This window comes from Podarcis cretensis (genome assembly GCF_951804945.1).
Source record: "Podarcis cretensis genome assembly, chromosome: 10".
Taxonomy (NCBI): domain Eukaryota; kingdom Metazoa; phylum Chordata; class Lepidosauria; order Squamata; family Lacertidae; genus Podarcis; species Podarcis cretensis.
The window spans coordinates 16,220,001-16,241,649 of record NC_137179.1 but is presented as its reverse complement, the minus strand read 5'-3'; the positions used below and the strand labels follow the sequence as shown (position 1 = coordinate 16,241,649).

General features: G+C 44.3%; 1 protein-coding gene across 5 annotated transcripts in view; it reads right to left on the bottom strand.

Annotated features, from left to right (window-relative positions):
* Positions 1-3,648: 3,648 nt before the first annotated feature.
* The window catches only part of LMO3 (LIM domain only 3), a 96,386-nt gene continuing 78,385 nt past the window's right edge, over positions 3,649-21,649 (bottom strand). For all 5 annotated transcript variants that reach the window (XM_079993085.1, XM_079993087.1, XM_079993086.1 and 2 more), the window contains exons 3-4: positions 13,223-13,348; positions 3,649-5,443 (exon numbers count right to left, since the gene is read on the bottom strand). In XM_079993085.1, the coding sequence (XP_079849211.1) occupies positions 5,338-5,443; positions 13,223-13,348 (232 nt within the window). In that variant the 3' untranslated portion in view covers positions 3,649-5,337. The remainder of the gene's footprint in view (positions 5,444-13,222; positions 13,349-21,649) is intronic.

The window sequence follows — 21,649 nt, the reverse complement described above, 5'->3', positions numbered from 1 at the left end:
ACTGCAAATGGGCAAATTGATAATGCAGTTGGGCGATGGCAGCACAGATGAAGCTTTCAGAACAACCAATTAAATGCATCAAATTATGCCCAGCAATCACCCCAGATCTTCTGGGAGTGGGGGTGGGGTTTTGGACAAGATTTGTTCTAGGCACAGATGACTGCAAACTGCCCACTGCTGAGAAAATTACAAGAAACTACTTAGCATTACATTGTGTGCGTGTGTTGGAAGTGGGAATCTTTAAAACCCTCCCTTTGCCTGCAGAGTCCAAAAATGTTAACAAGATTGCTCCCCCCACCCCATCTTTCTCTCTGATGAACACTTTTGTTCACTGGTAGTTAAAACCAACTGCAAACTGATGTAGGGGAAGCATTCTTTTAATTTTAATTTAATTATTATTATTCTTTTTAAAAAAGAACATTGGGACATGTGATTTTGAAAGAGTGATGACTCATGATCAGGATAAAACTCCACCAAACACAGTGATCCAATCTGGCCGTGCTTATGTAATTCAGGTTTCACACGCAGAGGGTCCCGATCCAATCCCTGGCATCCCCAGGTAGGGGAGGGAAAGATGACTGTCAGAAGCTGCCAAGAACTGCTGCCAGTCCTAGAATCAGAGAATTGGAAGGGACCCAAAGTCCCACCCAGTCCAACTGCCAGCCATGCAGGAACCACAGCTAACCAACCCCCTATAGACAGTCACCGTAGCCCAGTGGTTTTCAACCAGTGTGCCATGGCACCCTGGGGTGCCTTGAATGATAGCCAGGGGTGCTGTGGGCAACACTGATCTCTGTCCCTCTTTCCCTCCTTCCCTCCTCTGATGTCCTCTCATGTCTCTGCCTCCAAAGGCTTGCACAGCTTTTTATCACAGCAGCCCTGGCTACAAGCTCTGCAGGCGAATGATGCCTCTGGGGGGCACCTCTTGGGGGGGCAGCTCAGAGACCAGGGACAGCAGCAGCAGCTGCCCAGATGACTCCCAAGGAGAGGGGAGAGGAGAGGAGGCTGAGGGAACGCTTAGTGACAAGGGAGGGTGTTCGAAAAGGGGTGCAGGAAAGGGGTGACATAACTGGGCTCCTGAGCCCCACAGGTGTGGCGCAGAAAGAATGTGGTTGGTTAAGGGAGCTGTGGACTCAAAAAGATAGAAAGCTTCCACTGTAGCCAATTTAGTTGAGCAAATTTCTATGCAGCTCCAATGAGACAGTCAGCAACCAGTAGCATTGACCACCTGTAAGGAGAGAACAGGGGAGATTGTCCTATAGGTTTACAGTGAAAGAGCCAGTGGCAGTGGCAGTGGCAAGGTGTGTGTGAAAGGCTGCCATCACTGCTGTTCCTTTGGGAAGCATGTGGAAGAAACCTGAATTTTATTATGCTTCCCTCGGTGGCAGCAGGAGCTGGGAAACCCTGCAAGGGGGGAGTGGGGTTGGCGAGCAGGGGTGCAGCTCCTAGTACATATAATAAAAGATGTTGGTGTTGCCATGCTGCAGTTTTGAGGGAAGCTTTGGGATCACTGCTTTATGTGATAAATGCTGACAAACCTGGGAATGAGTTCCAGTTGCCTCTGTAGCAAACAAAAAGCTGCAACAGGGCTAAACCACACTTCCATTTGTCCTGTCCTGTAGCGGTTTTGCCTTGGCCCTGCTGGCACTCTGCAGAAAACCCTACTACCATTTGTTCCAAAGACTGGGTTTCCCCAGGGGGAAGTGGTGGGCCAAATGGAGGTGTGGCTAAGCCCATAGTCTCTCCCAAGCCCAAGTATACCTGAAGGAGCGTCTCCACCCTCATCGTTCTGCTCAGACACTGAGGTCCAGCTCCAAAGGCCTTCTGGTGGTTCCTTCACTGCGAGATGTGAGATTACAAGGGAACCAGGCAGAGGGCCTTCTTGGTAGTGGCGCTCGCCCTGTGGAATGCCCTCCCATCAGATGTCAAGGAAATAAACACTATCTGACTTTTAGAAGACATCTAAAGGCAGCCTTGTTTAGGGAAGTTCTTAATGTTTGATGTTTTCCGTTTTGAATCTGTTGGGAGCTGCCCAGAGTGGCTGGGGAAACCCAGCCAGATGGGCAGGGTACAAGTAATAAATTATTATTATTATTATTATTATTATTATTATTATTATTATTATTATCCATCATTTATTATCCATTAATTCAATTAAGCTTTCATGGCCAATAGCCGTTTTTAGATTTTTATTCCTATTGAGACTTGTGCTCTTGCACATCTGTGTATGAATATCTTCGTGGTGAGTGCTTTTAAGAAAGGAAGTAGGATCATCTTCATCAGGCTGCCTCAACCTCGGCCTTTCAGATGTTTTGAGACTACAATTCCCATCATCCCAGACTACTGGTCCTGCTAGCTAGGGATCATGGGAGTTGTAGGCCAAAAACATCTGGAGGGCCGAGGTTGAGGAAGCCTGATCTTGATCATATCCCATAGCTTTGCCTCATGTCTAGTATGGCTGCATCCTATTCTGGATGCTTCCTAAACTCAAAGCTGTACTAAACATGCCATGTAGGCAGATGACAGGATAATGTGGCTGGTCACCCTCACTTCACAGCTGTAGCTCCACAGCAAACTGTCTTTGGGGTCAGTATCTGACATGCCATGGTGGAAACAGACAGGATCACCCCCTGCATGATGCACTGAAGAGCTACCACCAACCAAAAGCAGTCAGTTCTGCCCCAAAGGAACCAATGGTACTACTTGGCTATGGCGCAATCGCCTTCCTGTAGAAAAAGTGTAGAGCAGGGTTTGTTTTTGCCCTCGCCCAGCCTGGAGGCTGCAATACCTTGAGGGCAACCTTGAAGGAGCTGGATGCCAATGGTGGGCCGGGTAGAGGTAAGTAAGTAAGTGCAGGTGCCACTCTTAATAGGTGCCACAGCAGGGTCAATTCGTGCTGTGCAGAAGCCACCTAATACACACACACCTCTATTTGGGCAAGTAGAAGGCATTATTGCCATTTAAGGGCACATTCCAGCCAGGAGAAAGGATGGGAAGCAGACCGGGTGAAGCATATGGGCCTGAGGACTGGATGGAGGCCAGGAGAACTGCATTGGTCCCTTGGACCTGATGTTCCTCACCTCTGCTGTCTAAAAACTGTCTAAAAAGGGTTGCATGATTTAATCAGGTAGAGATATCAAACATAGGAGCAGATTCTGGTTGGATGACACCATAGAGCTGCAAAGGTTGGTGCTAAAATAACACCCCCCAACATCCCATGCTATTTATAGGTGGCAAAATTGGGGATAGCATTTTGCTGTGTGCTTTTGGGGAAGCGGTGAAATATTCCCAAGGGTTTCTCCTGAGAAATGGATGCTCACTTAATGAGGAATGAAACTTATGTTAGCCAATAGAGATTAAAATTGGATCCACAGCTGTACCCCAAACTCATAGATGGTAGGGCTGGAAAGATAATTTCACTGATAATTTTTTTTCTAATGGAGGACTGAAATTCTCTAACAGCTTAGGAGAACTTTTTGAAAATTACTCAAAATTGTTTTCTGAGAAATTTTAGATTATGTGAAGTGATGGCCGCTGTCTTCTTTGCAAACCAGTGGCAAATGTGGTAACTGGGGAACTGGTAGTTGGCCAAAAAAAAGTGGTGGTGTTGAGTCGGTAGATGAGAAGCACCAGCTTGAGATTTTGCCATCCAATCCTTAGAGTTTATTTATTTTTAGACTGCCCCACCCCAAACAACTTGGAATGGACAACAATAAATTAAGAAACAAAGAATACAATATCCAGTCGAATTTCGATTAAACGCATCTACAAAAGTCAACAGATGTGATAGCCTCAGCGCTCTGAGTGGAGGTTCTTCATTTCCATCTCCCCTTCCCCCACCGAAAAACAGCAGCTCATATCGAAAATGCCTGACATTGCTTCTGAAAGGTTATGCAGGTTTTGGCGAGTCTCCAGCATGACAGCACTTCCTTAGCTGTGGGGCAGCCCCTAGGAATGCCCCTCTGCAAGGCCCAGATGTCTTGAGTTATTAGTCAGGAGGTGACCTCAAGAGGGCACTCTTGGTCAACGTTATGGGCTGTGATGGTCATATGGAGGGAGACAGTCTCTTAGGTATGCTCTACCCAAACCGGATAGATGTTTAGGCAGGACACTGATTTTTCTTTTCTTAAATAACGTTTCTGTACAGGAGCAGAAATCACTATGCTACATTAAAATAACTTCAGAAATATATATATACATATAAAATTTTTACATGACACCCAAAGGCACTGATTTGCATTGGGGCTCAGCTCCTCATTCCCAGTTATATTGGAAACAAGCAATTACATATATATATATATATATCGGAGGGGGGAAGTATACAGAACACAGTAGCCCCCGCCCCAAATAATTAAACGCCCACTCCGTAAGGTTGAGAAGTACTGCCAACAAAGTTGCGGGGGGAAACCCCCGCTGAAATTCTGTAGCAAACGGAAAGTACTTTTTGAACTGTATGGAATAAAATAGCTAACATCGTTCAATATAATAATAGTAATGATAAGAAAAGCTTGCATGAGATCTAATGAAAGACTGAGAACCTTGGAAGCTTCAGCGTGGTGGCTAGAATTATAATCCAGTCTGAAATTAAGCACCTCCAAATCCCATCGGTTTCAATGGGAGAGTTTAGCATGCACTTAAATAGACCCAATTCAAGTCAATGGAACTGTGCACTTAACTTTGGCCAGTTTCACCCATCAGTTTTAATTCAATAGATCAAGCATTTGTGAAGCTCTTAAAATGGAGAAGAATGCATGGGATTGGCTCTCTCTCTTTCTTTTTTTTTTTTTTTGCTTTTGTTTTGTTTTTACTAGAAAGATACAGCTCTTTCAAAATAGCTGGTAGATACAGAAAGCATAAATATACAATAAAGTTTAAACACCGATTGTACTAAATGCAACAATACAAAGAAGCAAATGGTAACACAATAAAACTGTATTACATTTGTGCTTTGAATATTACAGTACATTATATACATTGGTCCAAAATAAGCATCTCATGCCAAATGACGCAAAAGAAAAAATAAAGTAAAATAAGATAACCAAAACAGCAAGCAAAAGAGAAAAAGGAAAGGGGAAAAAACTCCAGCAAGTATTTACATTATCTTTTAATAAACATTCAACTGTGAACTGGTGCAATTTCCACTACATATATTTGAAGTCCGCCTTTTATTCCACACGACCATCCTGTCTCCCTATTTCTACGCTATTCAGTAGGTTCTGCCATTGTTTTTCTTTTTAATATATATATATATGTATATATATATACACGTTGAACAAAAGCAAAGAAAAGAAAGGTAAGAACATAGTGCTTCAATATTCTCCGCGACGAGGCATCGGATCAGCGAACTTGGGGTGCGTAACCTTCTTTCATTAAACCCTCCTCATAGTCTGTCTGGCACAGTATCATGTTGTTCTTTAGGAAAAATTTGTCTCCCACGCAAAATCTGGAAATAAGATGAGAAAGGGGGGAAATAAGATGAGAAACATGGAGGATCCAAGTTGCATTTAAAACATAGGTGTCAGGAAAACAAGCAGTTTTTTGTTGCCATCGGATGAGCCTCGCCAATGTGGGGAACGACCAGAAACACTCTTGCTGATGACCTCAGTGTTTGAACTTGAATATACCCAGGGACCTAAATTGTCCAGGGCTTTGTACATTAATACAAGGACCATGAACCAGGCTTGGTAGTAGATGAGCACCATTTCCACAATGGTGTCAGATGTTGTGGGCCATGTTCCCTCATCAATTTCTGCACCAGCTAGAGCTTCAGGAGCAGAGTTAATGGCAGCCCCACACAGAGCATGTTGCAGTAATCCAGCCCTGGGGTTATGAACCCATGGACCACAGCAGTTGTATAAAGACTAAGCCACTGCTGACCACTTCTCTTGGTGGCACTATAGAACGTTAGACATTACAGAAGCCTTTCCCAACCTGATGCCCACCAGATGTTTGGGACTACAATTCCCATCAGCCCCGGCTTAGGGAAGGCTGCACCACAGCGTCACAAGAATCTTCACTTGGTGGCTTCATCACACTATTTAATTCCATCCGCATCGCTGTCAATCGACATTTCAGGCCCGGGAGGGGTCATGTGAATTGGCCTTTATATACAGCCAAGCTAATTTCGCACTAAGTGTGGCATGGGCATTACTTTTTCAATGGGTTCATTTTTCCTTAATAACAAAAAGAGAGCTCTCTTTTAACGCCCGCCTGGAGAAACAGGGGAGCACCACACCCCAAGGGGTCTTTTGGTGCATAGAAGAGCTTTCACTAATGAATGATCGTGCATCGGGGGGTCACATTCTGTTTGTGGCCAACGCTCCATCTATAAAAACATATTTGGAGGTGTGACACCCAAAAGCTCCAATTAAACCAAATCGAGTAACCTAAATGAACTTCTTAGCATTGAGGCAGACAGATGAAAACCAGTCTCCCTCAGCTAATTACCCACTTTACTCTCGAAACTATTGTTTAATTCGGTAATGGATTACAATGTTCTTTTTTGCCGTATAATTTTCCAAGTGAGCGACATCTTGGACACAATTAGAAGCAGAAATAAATGTGCACGTTGTTTACGGTAGATTTAACAACAGAGTAGCTATGGGAATAGGCTGTATATGTACTTAATTGTAACAATTTAACCTTCAAATAGCGGTGTCTGGTGTAGTTGACCCAGTAAAAGTACGTATAATTACACAAGTTGACCTTGGCGACCTTCGATTGTGGGGCCCCCACCCTCCCCACCCTTTTTATCAGTCAGTCAGTTTCTAATGATGTCTGAAGCAGAAATCTGAGGGAATTGTCACAGAGTAAATTGTGTATTGAAAGGAGGCCTTTAATGTTTTGTGAAGTTGTGAGGTTTTAAATGGGGCAGCAGTTGGGCTGATTTACATTTGTAAAGATTGGAATGCTAGACAAACAGCGAACCCATTTATTTTCCAACCGGGTAGCTTTGGAAATTTATCCTTATGCTCGCTAAATAGAGTGAGGGAAAATAGTGTAATAAAAAAGTGGATTGAAAAGAATTAGCTTGGCTCCTGAAGGAAAATTGGGCTGTTTATGTGTGGACTCCCCTCTCCTCCCCACCTCACTCTCTCCCCCATCTCTCGGATTAATACCCGCTCATAGCTCTTGACTGAAAATACAGATTATGGAACCAGTCCTGAAAATGCTTTTCAAGTTATTTATGGTCAAAGCAGCTTCATAGAGAAAACACACACGCCTAATTTCGGATCCCCCCCCCCCACTTCCCCGACATATTTTTATATTTCGTTATATTCCACCTACATCTTATTGAATGGAGCAGATGGAAATAAAAAAGGGCTCCTGCAGAGGGGAAGCAGTTATTTTCTGAGCTCTTTAGCACCTGATCATTTTTGTTTCTTGGCAAAAATAAAAAAAAACCTATGTTAAACAGCTTTTCTGGCCAAATTGCACAATACTTGCAGAGTTCTTCCTCCCACAAAGAATACCTCAGTTATATAAAAAGAAGCTCGTATGAATATATAACTGGGTGTGTGTTGGTGGGGGGAAGAATCTGCCCCCCAATCACATCTCCCCTGTTGATTGCGGCCAGAGTGGTCCATCCTCACTTAGGTAAAGGGGTAAAGGTAAAGGTAAGACTTCCTGGAAAAGACCCTGATGTTGGGAAAGATGGAGGGCACAAAGAGAAGGGGACGACAGAGGAAGAGGTGGTTGGACAGTGTTCTCGAAGCTACCAACATGAGTCTGACCAAACTGCGGGAGCCAGTGGAAGATAGGTGTACCTGGCATGCTCTGGTCCATGGGGTCACGAAGAGTCAGACATGACTAAATGACTAAACAACAACAACAAAGGTAAAGGACCCCTGGGTGGTTAAGTCCAGTCAAAGGCGACTATGGGGTTGCTGCGTTCATCTCGCTTTCAGGCTGAGGGAGGCAACGTCTGTCCACAGACAGCGTTCCAGGTCATGTGGCCAGCATGGCTAAACCGCTTTGGGCACAACGGGACACCATGACGGAAATGCCGTTTACTTTCCTGCCACAGCGGTACCTATTTATCTACTTGCACTGGCGTGCTTTCGAACTGCTAGGTTGGCAGGAGCTGAGACAGAGCAACGGGAGCTCACTCCGTTGTGGGGATTTGAACCACTGACCTTCTGATTGGCAAGCCCAAGAGGCTCAGTGGATTAGACCACAGTGCCATCCGCATGCCTATCCTCACTTACCACAACAATGGTAGCCTTGCCTCATGCACGCCTTCCCAGAGCTGCACCAGAACAAAGGTGGTTCTTCCTTCCCTTAGGGAAGGTCTATAGCTCAGTGGAAGAACATCTGCCTTGCAAGAAGAAGGTCCTAAGTTCAATCCCTGGCATCTCCAGGTAGGGTTAGGAGAAACTCCTGCCTGAAATTGTGGAGAGCAGCTGCTAGGCAGTATAGAAATTAGTGAGCTAGGTGGACCAACAGTCTGACTCTGTATAAGGCAGCTTTCTATGTAAATGCAGTAGTGGCAGACTGTTGGGCTGACAGATAAACTCAAGGTGGAGAACCGGTGGCTCTCCAGATGTTACTCTCATCAGCTCCAGCCAGCATGGGCATTGTCAAGGCTGATGAGAGTCCAGCAACATCTGGAGGGATACAAGTTCTTCACCCCTGCCATGGGCAATGCTTGCAGACCTATTCCAATATCATGTTTCACAAAGAAGGTGAAATGGCCTTCCCGCACCAGACCCCTTGCTTGGCTTACATGGTGGTGGTAGCAGTGACAACACCGATGAGGTTCTTCAACCTTGGGTCCCCAGCTGTTGCTGGACTACAACACCCATCATCCCTAGCCAGGTCAGTCAATGGACAGGAATAATAGGGTGGGAGTTGCAGTCCAGGAACGAGTCTGAAGAATGCCACTCTAGATGATGTAGAGAGAACAGTTGTTTTCTAACTTTCTACTTTCAAAGAAGAAAATGTGACATTTCCTTATATTGGCCTTGGCCAACCTGGCACCCTTCGGGACTGCGGATCCCATCAGCTATCTTACACAAACCAATGGTCTCTATCTACTTTGGTACTCTTAGTGGCAGCAGCTCTCTGGGCAAATGTCTCTCCCAGCACCTGATCTCCCTATATTCTGATTTGTAAGGAGCACTTAAGCCACAGTTTCCTGGTTTAGGCATCGCAGGAAACAGTGGTTTAACAAGCAGAGATGTCAATGCCAAAGCCAGGCAAGGTGAGTGGGTGGGTGCAGGCGCAAGACTCCTTGGTCTAATGAACCATGGTTTACAATTGAAATTACACTGTTATTTTTGAATCGGGCCTATTTGTACATCTAGCCAAGTACTATGTAATTGTACTTTGACTGGCAGTGACTCTCCAAAGTCTCAGGAAGAATTTTTTCCCATCTGCTATTACTTGGTCCTTTTGAGCAGAGGCACAAAAGATTGAGCCTGAGAAATTCTGCATGTACAGCTTCCAGTGAGGTTTGAGACCTCTTCGTGTTCTCTATTGGATGTCCTGTTCTCTGGTGAGAATAGGCTTTGACTAAAGAGTTATTTCAACACTTTTTACAACATGCAAACATACCTGAAAAAGTTAGTACTTGGCCATTAAAAAGTCCTGTGCTATTTTATTGTTTGCTAAATTGTGATTTTAAATCAATCTGTTAACTTCCAACATCACATCTAGCTGTGCCCCTAGAATACGCAAATCATTCATACTTGCAAATATTTATATTATTATTATATTTTAATTCTTCTTCTTTTTTTGCAGGCAAGAAGATTGTAGCGATGGCCACTATCTTTTTTTAAAAAAAGAAAAGAAAACCCGTCACTAATCTGAAACCTCTATACACTGAAAAAGAAGCCCACCGTCTTTTGTTCTGTGGCTAACAAAAATTATCTGCCTTGCTTGACTGATAAAGATTAGCCGACTTCTTGCATTAAAGAAGTTTATCTTGTACGGGATGAAGTGACAAGACAGTAACTAAGTGCTAATTGTGCATAACCAGCGCTAAAGATATGCAGGCCCATTACGACATGCAATAAATGAAGCGAACAACAAGAACGTATTAGACAGTTTTAATAATGACACTAGAACAGTGGTTTGGAGCAATAAGGATGGGGGAAAGTCTTTAAGAGTTTCAATTCAAAAGAGTATGCAATTATTTCGTACTTGAATGGATTCCACTGGTAGGGTAAGGCTGACCTTATTTTGAATGCAGACTCTTTAGTTCTGCACCAAAACAAGGCTGATGTATAAGAACTGTAAATGGCCCTGTAACTTCTAATTGCTTAGCATTATTACATAGTTTAAACAGTGGTTATTACTTGTCTGATATTTTAATTTTCTGCACATCGTGATGAAAAAGGTCAATTTGGCTTTGTTTTAGAATGTAATTGTAGAAAGCTATAATTATGGCAGCTGCACAATTCACACTGCATGAGGGATGCTTGGCTGTATGTGTGCGTGTGTGTTTTTAAAACTCACTATGTCGCTACAGAACGAAGCGGAGCAGTGTGGGCTGCCTCTTCCATTATTTTACCCCACACATTAGAGAAACGGGCAAATCCATTCATTTCCTGACCATGACACTTTGTGGGGTTTTTTAAAGCCAGGACTAGCTAATGTGGCATGGGGACCCGGGTGGCGCTGCGGGTTAAACCACAGAGGCTTGCCGATCAGAAGGTCGGCGGTTCGAATCCCTGCGATGGGGTGAGCTCCCGTTGCTCGGCCCCTGCTCCCACCAACCTAGAAGCTCGAAAGCACGTCAAAGTGCAAGTAGATAAATAGGTACCACTCCAGCGGGAAGGTAAACGGCATTTCCGTGCACTGCTCTGGTTCGCCAGAAGCAGCTTAGTCATGCTGGCCACATGACCCGGAAGCTGTACACCAGCTCCCTCGGCCAGTAAAGCGAGATGAGCGCCGAAACCCCAGAGTCGGCCACGACTGGACCTAATGGTCAGGGATCCCTTTATCTTTACCTTTAGCTAATGTGGCACTCTTTAGATGCTGTTGGACTACAACTCCCATCATCAGCTGACCATTGGCCATGCTGGCTGGCACTGATGGGAGTTATGGTCCAAGGACATCTAGAGGGCTAGCCCTGTTTTTACCCATCATTCAGTTCTGTTTCCACAGGAGCAGCTCATGTGGTGAGGCAGAGCCGCAGAACGGCCCTCCTGGGGTTGCTGCAGCCTGCCCGGATGCCATTGGGGTAGGGCTGGGCAGCTGTGAGGTTGAGGCTCCAACAGCGCACCAAGCACTGGAACCAATCTGGCGGTCCTACCAGGGCAAGTGCACAGCCCAAAGGTCAGCAGAGAGCTAACTTCATTGTAAAAGACAACCCTTACAGTCGCTTCTATACCTCTGCACACCAATGTGACCTCTAGGCAGCTATTTCCAGGTCTGTGGTGTATGGAGCTGTATGGAGCTGTTGCAGCAGCTGGAGACCACCCCCTTTCCACCAGTTTATGTACCTTCCCCTGACAGGGTGAGCACAGGTAGCTGGAGACTACGCCTGCGTGGAAACTGCCTCTGCTCTTCCTGCTTCAGTTCCCTTCTGGTTCTGGGAGAGAGTTGTGCAGGAGAGGGTAGGGAAGCACCCAGCACTTTCTTTGCCTGCCCTGCCTCTTCCTCCACTCTGAAGCTTCCCCTCCCTCTGATTCTTGCCTCCTGGTTGGTTCAGGAACCCACAGACCACTGTTCCTCCTCTCCTGAGTGGGACTCCAGCGTCCTGCCAGTCCCTGACACTGCCCCACTCCAATCCAGGTTAGTTGCAGTGACATTCCATTAGTGGCTTCCATGTTAAGCCAGTTAAGGTTCAGGAAGTAGGAGAGCCACCTCAACAAACATTTTTATGTATTTTATAACATATTTAATGTGTGCCTTCTTCCAAAAAATGGGCTGTACCCATTGTTATGCAAGCAAAGTTCCACTCACCCAAGAGGACTCCCCTTTCTTCTGCTCTACAAACACCTCCCTGAAATCTGACTTGCAGGGTGCACATGTTGGCCGGAAGGGCAAGGAGAAGAGGAAGTTCTTTTGTGCTCATGGAAGTTTGCTGTGCAAGTGGATGTCGGGATGCGTCCTGGGAGACAGGGGCAATTGGCAGGCCCCCAGCTGGCTCCAGCCCACCGGCCGACAGCTGGGGCGAACTCCAGCATCAAAAACTGTGACTCAAGCCTCAGAAACCTTTAGAGACCGAGCACGCAAGCCAGCAGAGATAAGAACTCTTTGCAATGGAAGTAGCAGACAGAGGCATATGTAAGCATATTTCCAAGCGTTTATTCAGCATTTGAACAAAGGAAAAACATGTCTGCTTCCCTTCGTGTCCAAGCAAAAAGCATAGGCAAAAGCTATATACAATGGAAGTTCTGTTGGAAGTAAACAGACATGTGACATACAAAAACTCCACTTACCTGTTCTAAAGGTGGAACGGAAACTCAATATCCTAACAGTGGATACAGCCCAACGCGCATTTCAACACTTATGAAGTGTTGAAAACTGAATCATAATATTCTGCGAATGTTTTAAAGTTTTAAAGTTTTAAAGTCAGAGTTTTAAAGTTTCGCAGCCCTGCAGCATTTTAACCTGAGACGCCAAAAGAATCTGTCCATGTACAATTTTATAATGGGTTGGGTCTAGACTTAGTCAAGCTCAGAGAAGAATCAAGTGATTTCAGTGGGTCTAAAAGTAGCGATGACTTACTTGAGCCCAGTTGGTTTCTGCAGGTCTAAGTCTGGATTCAAGCCAACATGCTCAAAGTCAAAATGAAGTGGATCTCCGAAAGGATAGGACCTCCATAATTTCATGGCCACAGAAGGCTTTGCTCTATGTGATACTGGGGCTCGGTGATGGAGGCAGCATTACGATGGAGCTGCCACTCAAATTCGGAGCTGCATTCAGATGCAATTTGCACCAATGGATTTTAGCATTACAATCAAGAATGGCCTCAGGTTTGCAAGCCATGGTTTACCATGTTTGCCGCTAAACCATGAACAAAATATACAGTACAATCACCGTAGATGTGGGGCAAAGGGGAGAACTAAGTTCTTGCTTGTAATACTGAACCATATATAATTATTGTGCAAGAGTAGGGTTGCTGTGATAAGAGGTAGGTGAGAGTGGGTACACTGTGTCCAGTTTTGCCCAGAGAATGATAGCAAGCTATTGTACCTCCATACCCTCCTAATTCTAGGTCAGTCCCAAGTTGGTTTCAATACATGGAAGGAGACTTAAGAAACTCTCCTACCTCTGATTACAAAGTTGACAGGCGAAGCAGTCCAGGTGGTAAACATTGTCCTTGGCCCTCATCACCATCTCAAAAGCAGGAATGAGTTTGCTGCAGGCTGCACAGTTCCCCGTAACACCAAATAACCTACAGAAAATTTTAAAAAAAAAGATGAGTGGAGGAGGCATGATTGGTTGGGTCAAGAAAAGAGAAACCCCCTATATAGTACCCAATAATCACACTTGCATTTTTCTTCTTTCCCAGACATAAATCTATATTTGATTTCACCACGAGACTAAACTTCTCTTGGAAATGCTAAAGTGCAAATGTACCGAGAGGGCGATGGTGGAGGCACGAGCTGCTTTTCATCTCCACTCGCAGATAAGTATTCTACTGTCATAAAGCTTTCTACAAAAGGCGGAAAGATACAGAACTGCGGGGAAATAGTTTATTCTCTCCCTTCACTAGAAAAATCTACATAGCTAGCATACAGTACGTAAAGTTACTCGATGTGGTAGGGAGTGAGGATTCTCATTCTTGGAAAGATGATAAAGGAAGGGGAAAACAACAAGCCCGGGACTATGTTATAGGGTATAGAAATTTCTTAAATAAATAAGAAATAATAATAAATAAAGCTCAACAAAATGTTAGCCTATGGCACGGATTATGGAGTGAGCTTGTCAGATAGTGCAGTAAAATAATAACAACAACAACAACAACAACAACAACAACAACCCACAACTCCTTGGAGCTCACTGTAAATACGAGTGTGATGTAAAACCTTGGCCTCAGTGCTATTTATTTGTAACACACAAGCTTTAGCAAAAGAGGAAATAATACTTTGGTGCTGGTGCGGGGAAGGCTCCCATTGCAGTCATTTTTGACACCTAGTGCTAAAAGCTTTACCATTATTAAAGAGCATTTTATGAAGAAGTCATTTAAAGCGTCAGAAAGCATTAGTGGTTCATGCACCTTCCAACCTTGTACCATGCTTATAGCTATGATTATGTTATTCAAGTAGCCCATTAAAGTAAATGAGGCAGTCAGCTATATATAGCCACATTAGGAGCGCAGGTACATTATATTGTAGGAACAATTTCAAATCTCTTATGAAATGTTTTAACTTTGGTGATGGGGGGTGGGGAGAACCCACTTCCTTTTTTTAAACAGATGCGCGTGCATACAAGCACAATCGCACATTGTTCAAGGTGGTCCCCCTCCTCCGCACACAGCTGGTATGTTCCAAATAATGAAATAATCCTACACACATCTATACAGAATTTTAATTCTAATAAGGGAGGATTATAAACTTTTTTCTTTTCCTTTTCGGATGCACACACCGCCGATCTTTGAAACCAACTTTAATGCAAAGCTACTTAATACATGCAAATGGGTTTTTTTCCCCTTTTAAAAAAGTAGCAATGCTCTTCCTCTGTGTTTAGCAGTTAATGCCATTTTAAAGTATGATACAAAATAGATGAAAATGCCACATCTGCCGCCTTCCTTTTTGCTCTTCAACATCAGGCTGACAGCAGAAAAATATTAATGGCTCTCGGGGGAAATGCCGAATTAAAAGCAGTTCTGAGCTAATGAATTCAAAGGTGCTACAGTTGAAAACTTGGTTTGGCAACACATACAGATGAGCGCAAACCTTCCCGTATGAAAGGGGTGCACCAGCAGTGCCTGCACAGCTAACCAAGCCCTGACATCAGCCCAGTGCACACATTTTGCATAATACATACGGCATGTTTATTTTTAAAGTTATGAACCACTTTTCTGCTGATTGTCTGGTGCACTAGTTTACCCTGATTTATATATATATAATGTTCAGAGATAAACAAAACAACAACAAGGCTTAATCACCAGCATCCCTATGTTCATCAACTTCTGGTAGATTTATTATTCAGGCTCATGTCAACTTCATTTTGCTAATTGTGAAGACGGATGATTAAAATTATATGTACACACAGAGAGACAGAGGGTTGTGTGTCTCTCCACAATCACTTCTCAAAAGATTCCACCCCAGCAATTCTCAAATGGCCTTGGGCACGCCATGCCAGTTCAAAAACAAAAAGAGGCTGGATCCAACTAAGCCCTACTCAGAGTAAACTCACTGAAATGAATGGGACTAAGTTGTTACTACTAACTTCAGTGAGTCTACTCTGAGTAGGGCTAATACAACACAACATCTCAAAGACTAGCAGAGAGGCACTTCAGGGTAAAACTGAGGCCACTGTTCACAAATGCATTCATTTATTTCAAATAATTTATATACCGCTTAATTAAATAGCCCCTAAGCAGCGTACATTGAACAAATCAAAACATTTATTGATGTGCAAATAAAAGAAGCAATGATTGAAAACAGATATGCATAACTTATTCCCAAGTCTGGAGAGGCTTGGTGAAACAAACGGAAGGCTTTGGGCTTTATATTATAATAGCAAGACCTTGAACTTGGCATAGCTGGAAGTCAGCACCTATTTGAGCAGAGGTGCAATATGCGGGCAGGATCTCAGGTTTATCAGCAACCGTGCTGCAGTGTTCTGCACTAACAACAGCTTCCTGAGCAACTGCAAGGGAAGCCCCCCTTGACGCTATCCATGTTTAAAACGACCATAGTCAATCTATGCCAATCCAGGAGCGGCAGCAGTTGATGCTCCAGTCAATGTTGGTGGAAGGTGCTACTAGCCACAGAACTCACCGGGGCATCTAGTGGAAGAGGCTGGAGCAAGAAGCAGCCCCCCAAGCTGAGTGCTTGCTCCTTCAGGATATTTCCACACAGGGCAGGGAGACATGGGAACTGCTCATCCACAGAGCTTATGTTATGTACTGAGTTGAATAGGATCCAAACTGCAGCAGTCTGATTGGTCCTAGAACAATAGGATCCAAACTGCAGCAGTCTGATTGGTCCTAGAACAATAGGATTCAGAATGCAGCAGTCTGATTGGTCCTAGAACAATGCAGCAGTATGATTGGTTGGCGGAACCACCCAATCATGCCCCAGATATAAGTGAATCCACAACCTGATTGGCTTACAGTAGAATTCCAGAATTAGCCAATCATGTGCAGCCCATTGTGTAAATAATGTATATAAACTTTGAGGGGACATTCATTCATTCCTCCTCACCACTATGAGCTGAATAAAGAGCATGAAATCACTTTGCGACTCGGAGTATATTTCAGCTTACATCTTGGCAGCACTCAAATTCAATGGTAGTCCATTTGCCTGGCAGTGGTGCTTGGCTTAATAGCCATCTCTGGTGATTCTGTGCTCTTGCTTCCTCCGTTCTTTCTGAACAGTACAATTGAGTAGAGCAACACTCAGACATGGTCTGCAGCATCTACCTTACACGGCACTCTACCCCATGGGGAAGTGTCAGCGACTGGCCCCACAATCTGGTCCCACAATTGTAAGTCAATTAAATTAATCTAAATTAATTTAACAGCTTGGGGAGTTAGAATAACAACCACGGCTTGTTTCCAAGAAGCTTGGTCAGGAGAGCAAGTCCCCTTGTTTCAAGTAAAGTTGGTCCACCTTGACCTTCTCCAGCCCATTGTACTCCTACTCTCATCAGCTTCAGCCAGCTTGGCCAATGCTCAGGGATGATGGGACTTGGAGTGCAACACCATCAGGAGGGCACCAGGTTGGGGAAAGCTGATCCATCAAATAAATAAACAAATCTTGAACTAAATTAGAAGAGCAGAACCCAGAAGTGGGTTGTTGTTTTTAATGAAACAGCAGCATCTAGGCCAGAGCAAGGCATCCACTAGATCAGGGATGGGGAACTTGTGAGCCTCCAGATAGACTCCCAATATCTGGAGGGGGATCAGGTCCCCTAGATTATGGGTCAAGCAGCTCACTAAGAGGTTGCAGCACTCAACGTCACCCAACTTGGAAGAGATCAAACTGGGCATAGGAACATAGAAAATAGAACATAGCTGCCTTATACTGAATTGCATCTAGCTCAGCAATGTCCACATTGACCAGCAGTGGCTCTCTAGGATTTCAGTTTGGAGTCTCTCCTACCTAGAGATGCTGGGGATTGAACCTGGGACCTTTTGTGTGCAAGGCAGGTGCTTTACCACTGAGCTACAGATCTTCCCCAGCCTTTGGAAACCTTCCAGGGAAGAGGTGCACACACCTTCCTGAGCAACAAATTCCACAAGGCCTGTGCTGGCTTCATAACAGGAGAGTAAGGATGTAAGAGGGCATCACTTTGCCTTCCTCCCTCTATCTGTTGCACACAACACTGCTTCCTTTCTGCTGCAGTTCGTCTTCCACCAAAAACTATTATTTGTCTCACTGTTTGCTGTGGCAAAATTACATAGCTTACACAATTTATGTAATTGACTATGTGAATTTTGTTGCCATTATGATACTCTACTTTATTCCTTTCAATGCAACGGAAAGACAATGCAAACTGGGGTGATGGGGATGTAATCAATTACCTATCTTTTGTGGTCTGAAAGCAACAGCAACAGCTGTTGATTGATTTCCATACCGGAAATGGGATGAATAAGTGAACTCCAGCAATTTCCCCTCCTGCTTCCCTTTATTCTCCAACAACCTTACATGGGACAGCGGATGCTGTAGACCAAGGTGGTTACACACCTGCCAGCAACACACACAGAAATTAGTCTTTGTTATCACTATGCTCCAACAGCTATGCTGTGCAATGGCACAGCAAAGGCCAATCCAATATCCACTGGATATTGGCATGAGCTAACTCAACATGGTTACTACCACAACAGCAGAGAGAGACTTTTTGGAACAGGACTCCGCCAGGAAGAGGATAATAATAATAATAATAATAATAATAATAATAATAATAGATAAAATTTATTATTTATACCCAGCCCATCTGGCTGGGTTTCCCCAGCCACCATGGGCAGCTCCCAACAGAATATGAGTAATAATAATAAAGCGATAAAACATCAAATATGAAAAACTTCCCTAAATAGGGCTGCCTTCAGATGTCTTCTAAAAGTCAGATAGTTGTTTATTTCCTTCACATCTGATGGGAGGGCATTCCCTGTAACTTCACTTCTCACAGGGAGAGAACCACCAGAACGCTATCAGAGCTGGACCTCAGTGTCTGGGTTGAACGATGGGGGTGGAGATGCTCTTTCAGGTATACTGGGCCAAAGCCATTTAGGGCTTTAATTTCAGCAGGATAAATGAGTGAGAGGGGAAGGGACCAGTTCACCCGCACTGGGTACCAAGCTGAGAGGGCGCCACAACAATTATGTAGAATGGAACGTGAGAGGCAGGGGACACAACAAATTTTGGTATCACACAAGGTGCCGCTGAAATTTGAAAGCCCAATCTCCACCATGCGTGAATGCTGCTACCAAAGGGACAGAGTCCTATTTCCATGCACGCATGGAACTTGATCCACCCTAAATAGTGCCAAGGTATGGATAGAATTCACCTCTGTGTCCCCAGCCTCCAATGTTCAGTCTGATGTGGGAGGAACATGTGTCAGTTTCCGACTAGGCAGGCAGGAGTTCAAATGGGTTAATCCTGAAAAACGGCACCTCCAGCACTCAGAGCGGCTCAGCTACAGAGCTCACCAAGAAACTGGCAAGGCCTAACTCACAAGGTTAAAAGAGCTCTGCGTATGCAGCACTGAACTCATTGGGAGGTCAGGATATACATGTCGTAAATTAATTTCATTTAGGAAGGCTTACCTTAGACAAGGTTTGAGATCTCTTGATCTACAGCAGGGGTTGCTAAACCGTGCTTCATTCAGGTGGCCCACGGCATGTCCGCATTAAATATTCATAATGATTTTTAATTGTATTTTTATTGCTACTTTTATCTCTCACGCTGCATTCTACTGTATTACAATTTGAATTCCATAGATAAAAATACAATTAAACACCATGCAGCTTCTAGTCTATTGCATTACAATTTCTACAATAGGCAGAAAATTCATTAAGTGGTCTTCCAAAGACTCCATCCATTTTCAAGTGGTCCATGGGGGAGAACATTTGGAAACCACCAATCTACAGCAGCACCTTATTGTCGCTTTTGAAGAATAATTGACTAATATGTTATAGAACTACACCAGGGACTACAATGAGCAATTCAGTATCATTATTTCCTTTCATTTCAATTACCAAGGCCCTAAGCCGCTACTGTATTCTGCTCTGGTCAGACCTCACCTGGAGTACTGTGTCCAGTTCTGGGCACCACAGTTCAAGAAGGACACTGAGAAACTGGAACGTGTCCAGAGGAGAGCAACCAAAATGGTCAAAGGCCTGGAAACGATGCCTTATGAAGAACGGCTAAGGGAGCTGGGCATGTTTAGCCTGGAGAAGAGGAGGTTAAGGGGTGATATGATAGCCATGTTCAAATATATAAAAGGATGTCACATAGAGGAGGGAGAAAGGTTGTTTTCTGCTGCTCCAGAGAAGCGGACACGGAGCAATGGATCCAAACTACAAGAAAGAAGATTCCACCTAAACATTAGGAAGAACTTCCTGACAGTAAGAGCTGTTCGACAGTGGAATTTGCTGCCAAGGAGTGTGGTGGAGTCTCCTTCTTTGGAGGTCTTTAAGCAGAGGCTTGACAACCATATGTCAGGAGTGCTCTGATGGTGTTTCCTGCTTGGCAGGGGGTTGGACTTGATGGCCCTTGTGGTCTCTTCCAACTCTATGATTCTATGATTCTATGATTCTATGATTCTATGATTCTATGAAAATTGAGGTTCTCTAAAGAAGGGATGGGGAACCTGTGGCCCTGCAGGTGTCAGACTTCACTTCCCAACAGAGCATGGCGAATGCTCAAAGCATGATGCGAGCTGACTTCCATCAATGTATTATAAACCACAGGTGCCTCATACCTGATTTGCAGCTTTTCAACAGGAGTACATAGGACAGATCCATTTGGTGGCGGCGGCTGTTTTTTAAATCCAGGTTATGAACGTGTAAAAGCTTCCTTACTCCATGATAAACCAAACACAAGTGTTACTGATGGAAAGCCATGCCAGGAGATGGGATTATTCATTCTCCACTATATGCTGCATCTAAATTTGCAGGCCCCAATTCTCTGAGCCATGAGAGATTTCAGGAGGTTCTGGTGGTTATCCTTGTAGAGGACATCAGGAGAGGCTTCTGACATTGTGCCCTATTCACATTCCTTGACAAATATATGGGTTGACCCTAGGTGGAGATTCACAGCATTAACATTCCAAAAAGCATTGCTCCTTCAACAGTTTCTTGGGGAGGGTGCTCATCAACCTAAAGCTGCCTCTTTGACCTTCATCCCACCCCCAATGTCAAGAGAAAGAAGGAAAGGGGGATGGGAAGGTAAAAGCCCTCCCCAAAGGACTCTCTTCTTCCAAAAGACTTCAGCTAGAGAGAACAATCTACACGGAATCACCCTGAGATCTACGGATTAAGGGCGTAGATAGAAATTCAATAAATGAATGAAGAATGAATGAAGAGGGAAGGACGTGTCTTGAGGAACTGATCTTAACTGTGCAGGGTAGCATATGTATGTGACTTTGCAGGTGATCCTTTGCAGAACTGGGGGACTATTAAACTGAAGGAATATATGCTTGATCAGACCAAGAAAGCCCATATGTCCTCTTTTTCCAGGACACACCCTCTTTTTCATGGCTAGAGTCATCATAGCGACCCAGAGTTAGAAGTTGGGAAGTATATCCTCTTTTTTGCACTTCAAAATATGGCAACCCTAAGCCCACTCTTTTGTCACCAACAGAGGGAAGGCTGGGGTGTCCACACATCCTACTTTGCAGTCCTCTATTTGAAGATATGCTTGATCCATGCCCCATCCATCCATCTGTAACATAAGATGGGAGAGAAGCAGGGACCTTGAAGTTGTCCATCAACAGTGAGCGCCTGGATAACAGACTGAACAGGCACATACCACCTCGTCACCTTTCTTTGCTATGGTGGGATGTACTGTATATCATTCCTAAATCTGCATAAGTCAGCATAGGCAAATTTCATGCAAATTTGAATCTTATTTTTTGGGCAATGCATCTCCTCTTTTTTTTAAGGAACCTCCCTAGAGCAGGTGGCCTTTGGAGGCTCCTTAAGTAGGGCAGAAATTGCAATAGCCCCCACCTCCCACCCAGCATCTGCCTCCCAGAGGTATCTTGATAGTATGGATCATGGTTGTTGATAGACCTAACCTCCATGAATTACACACTGAGTTAGGGTAAGGTATAAATCCTGAAGAATGAGAAACACACACACATTGTCTAGTTATGTAGTACTCCCACAAATGTTGCTGAAAAGCTTATTCTAAAATCTTAGCTGCTTTAAGGCTACGCAAGAGACTTCTTGCAGTTGCGTTCTTGCACTCAGACCAGGGCTAAATATGAGCTGGTGTTAATTCTGAATATAGCTGCTTGTTTGCATTAAGAACAGCCATCCCCCTCTTGCTATTGTTATATTATTATTACCACTACCCCA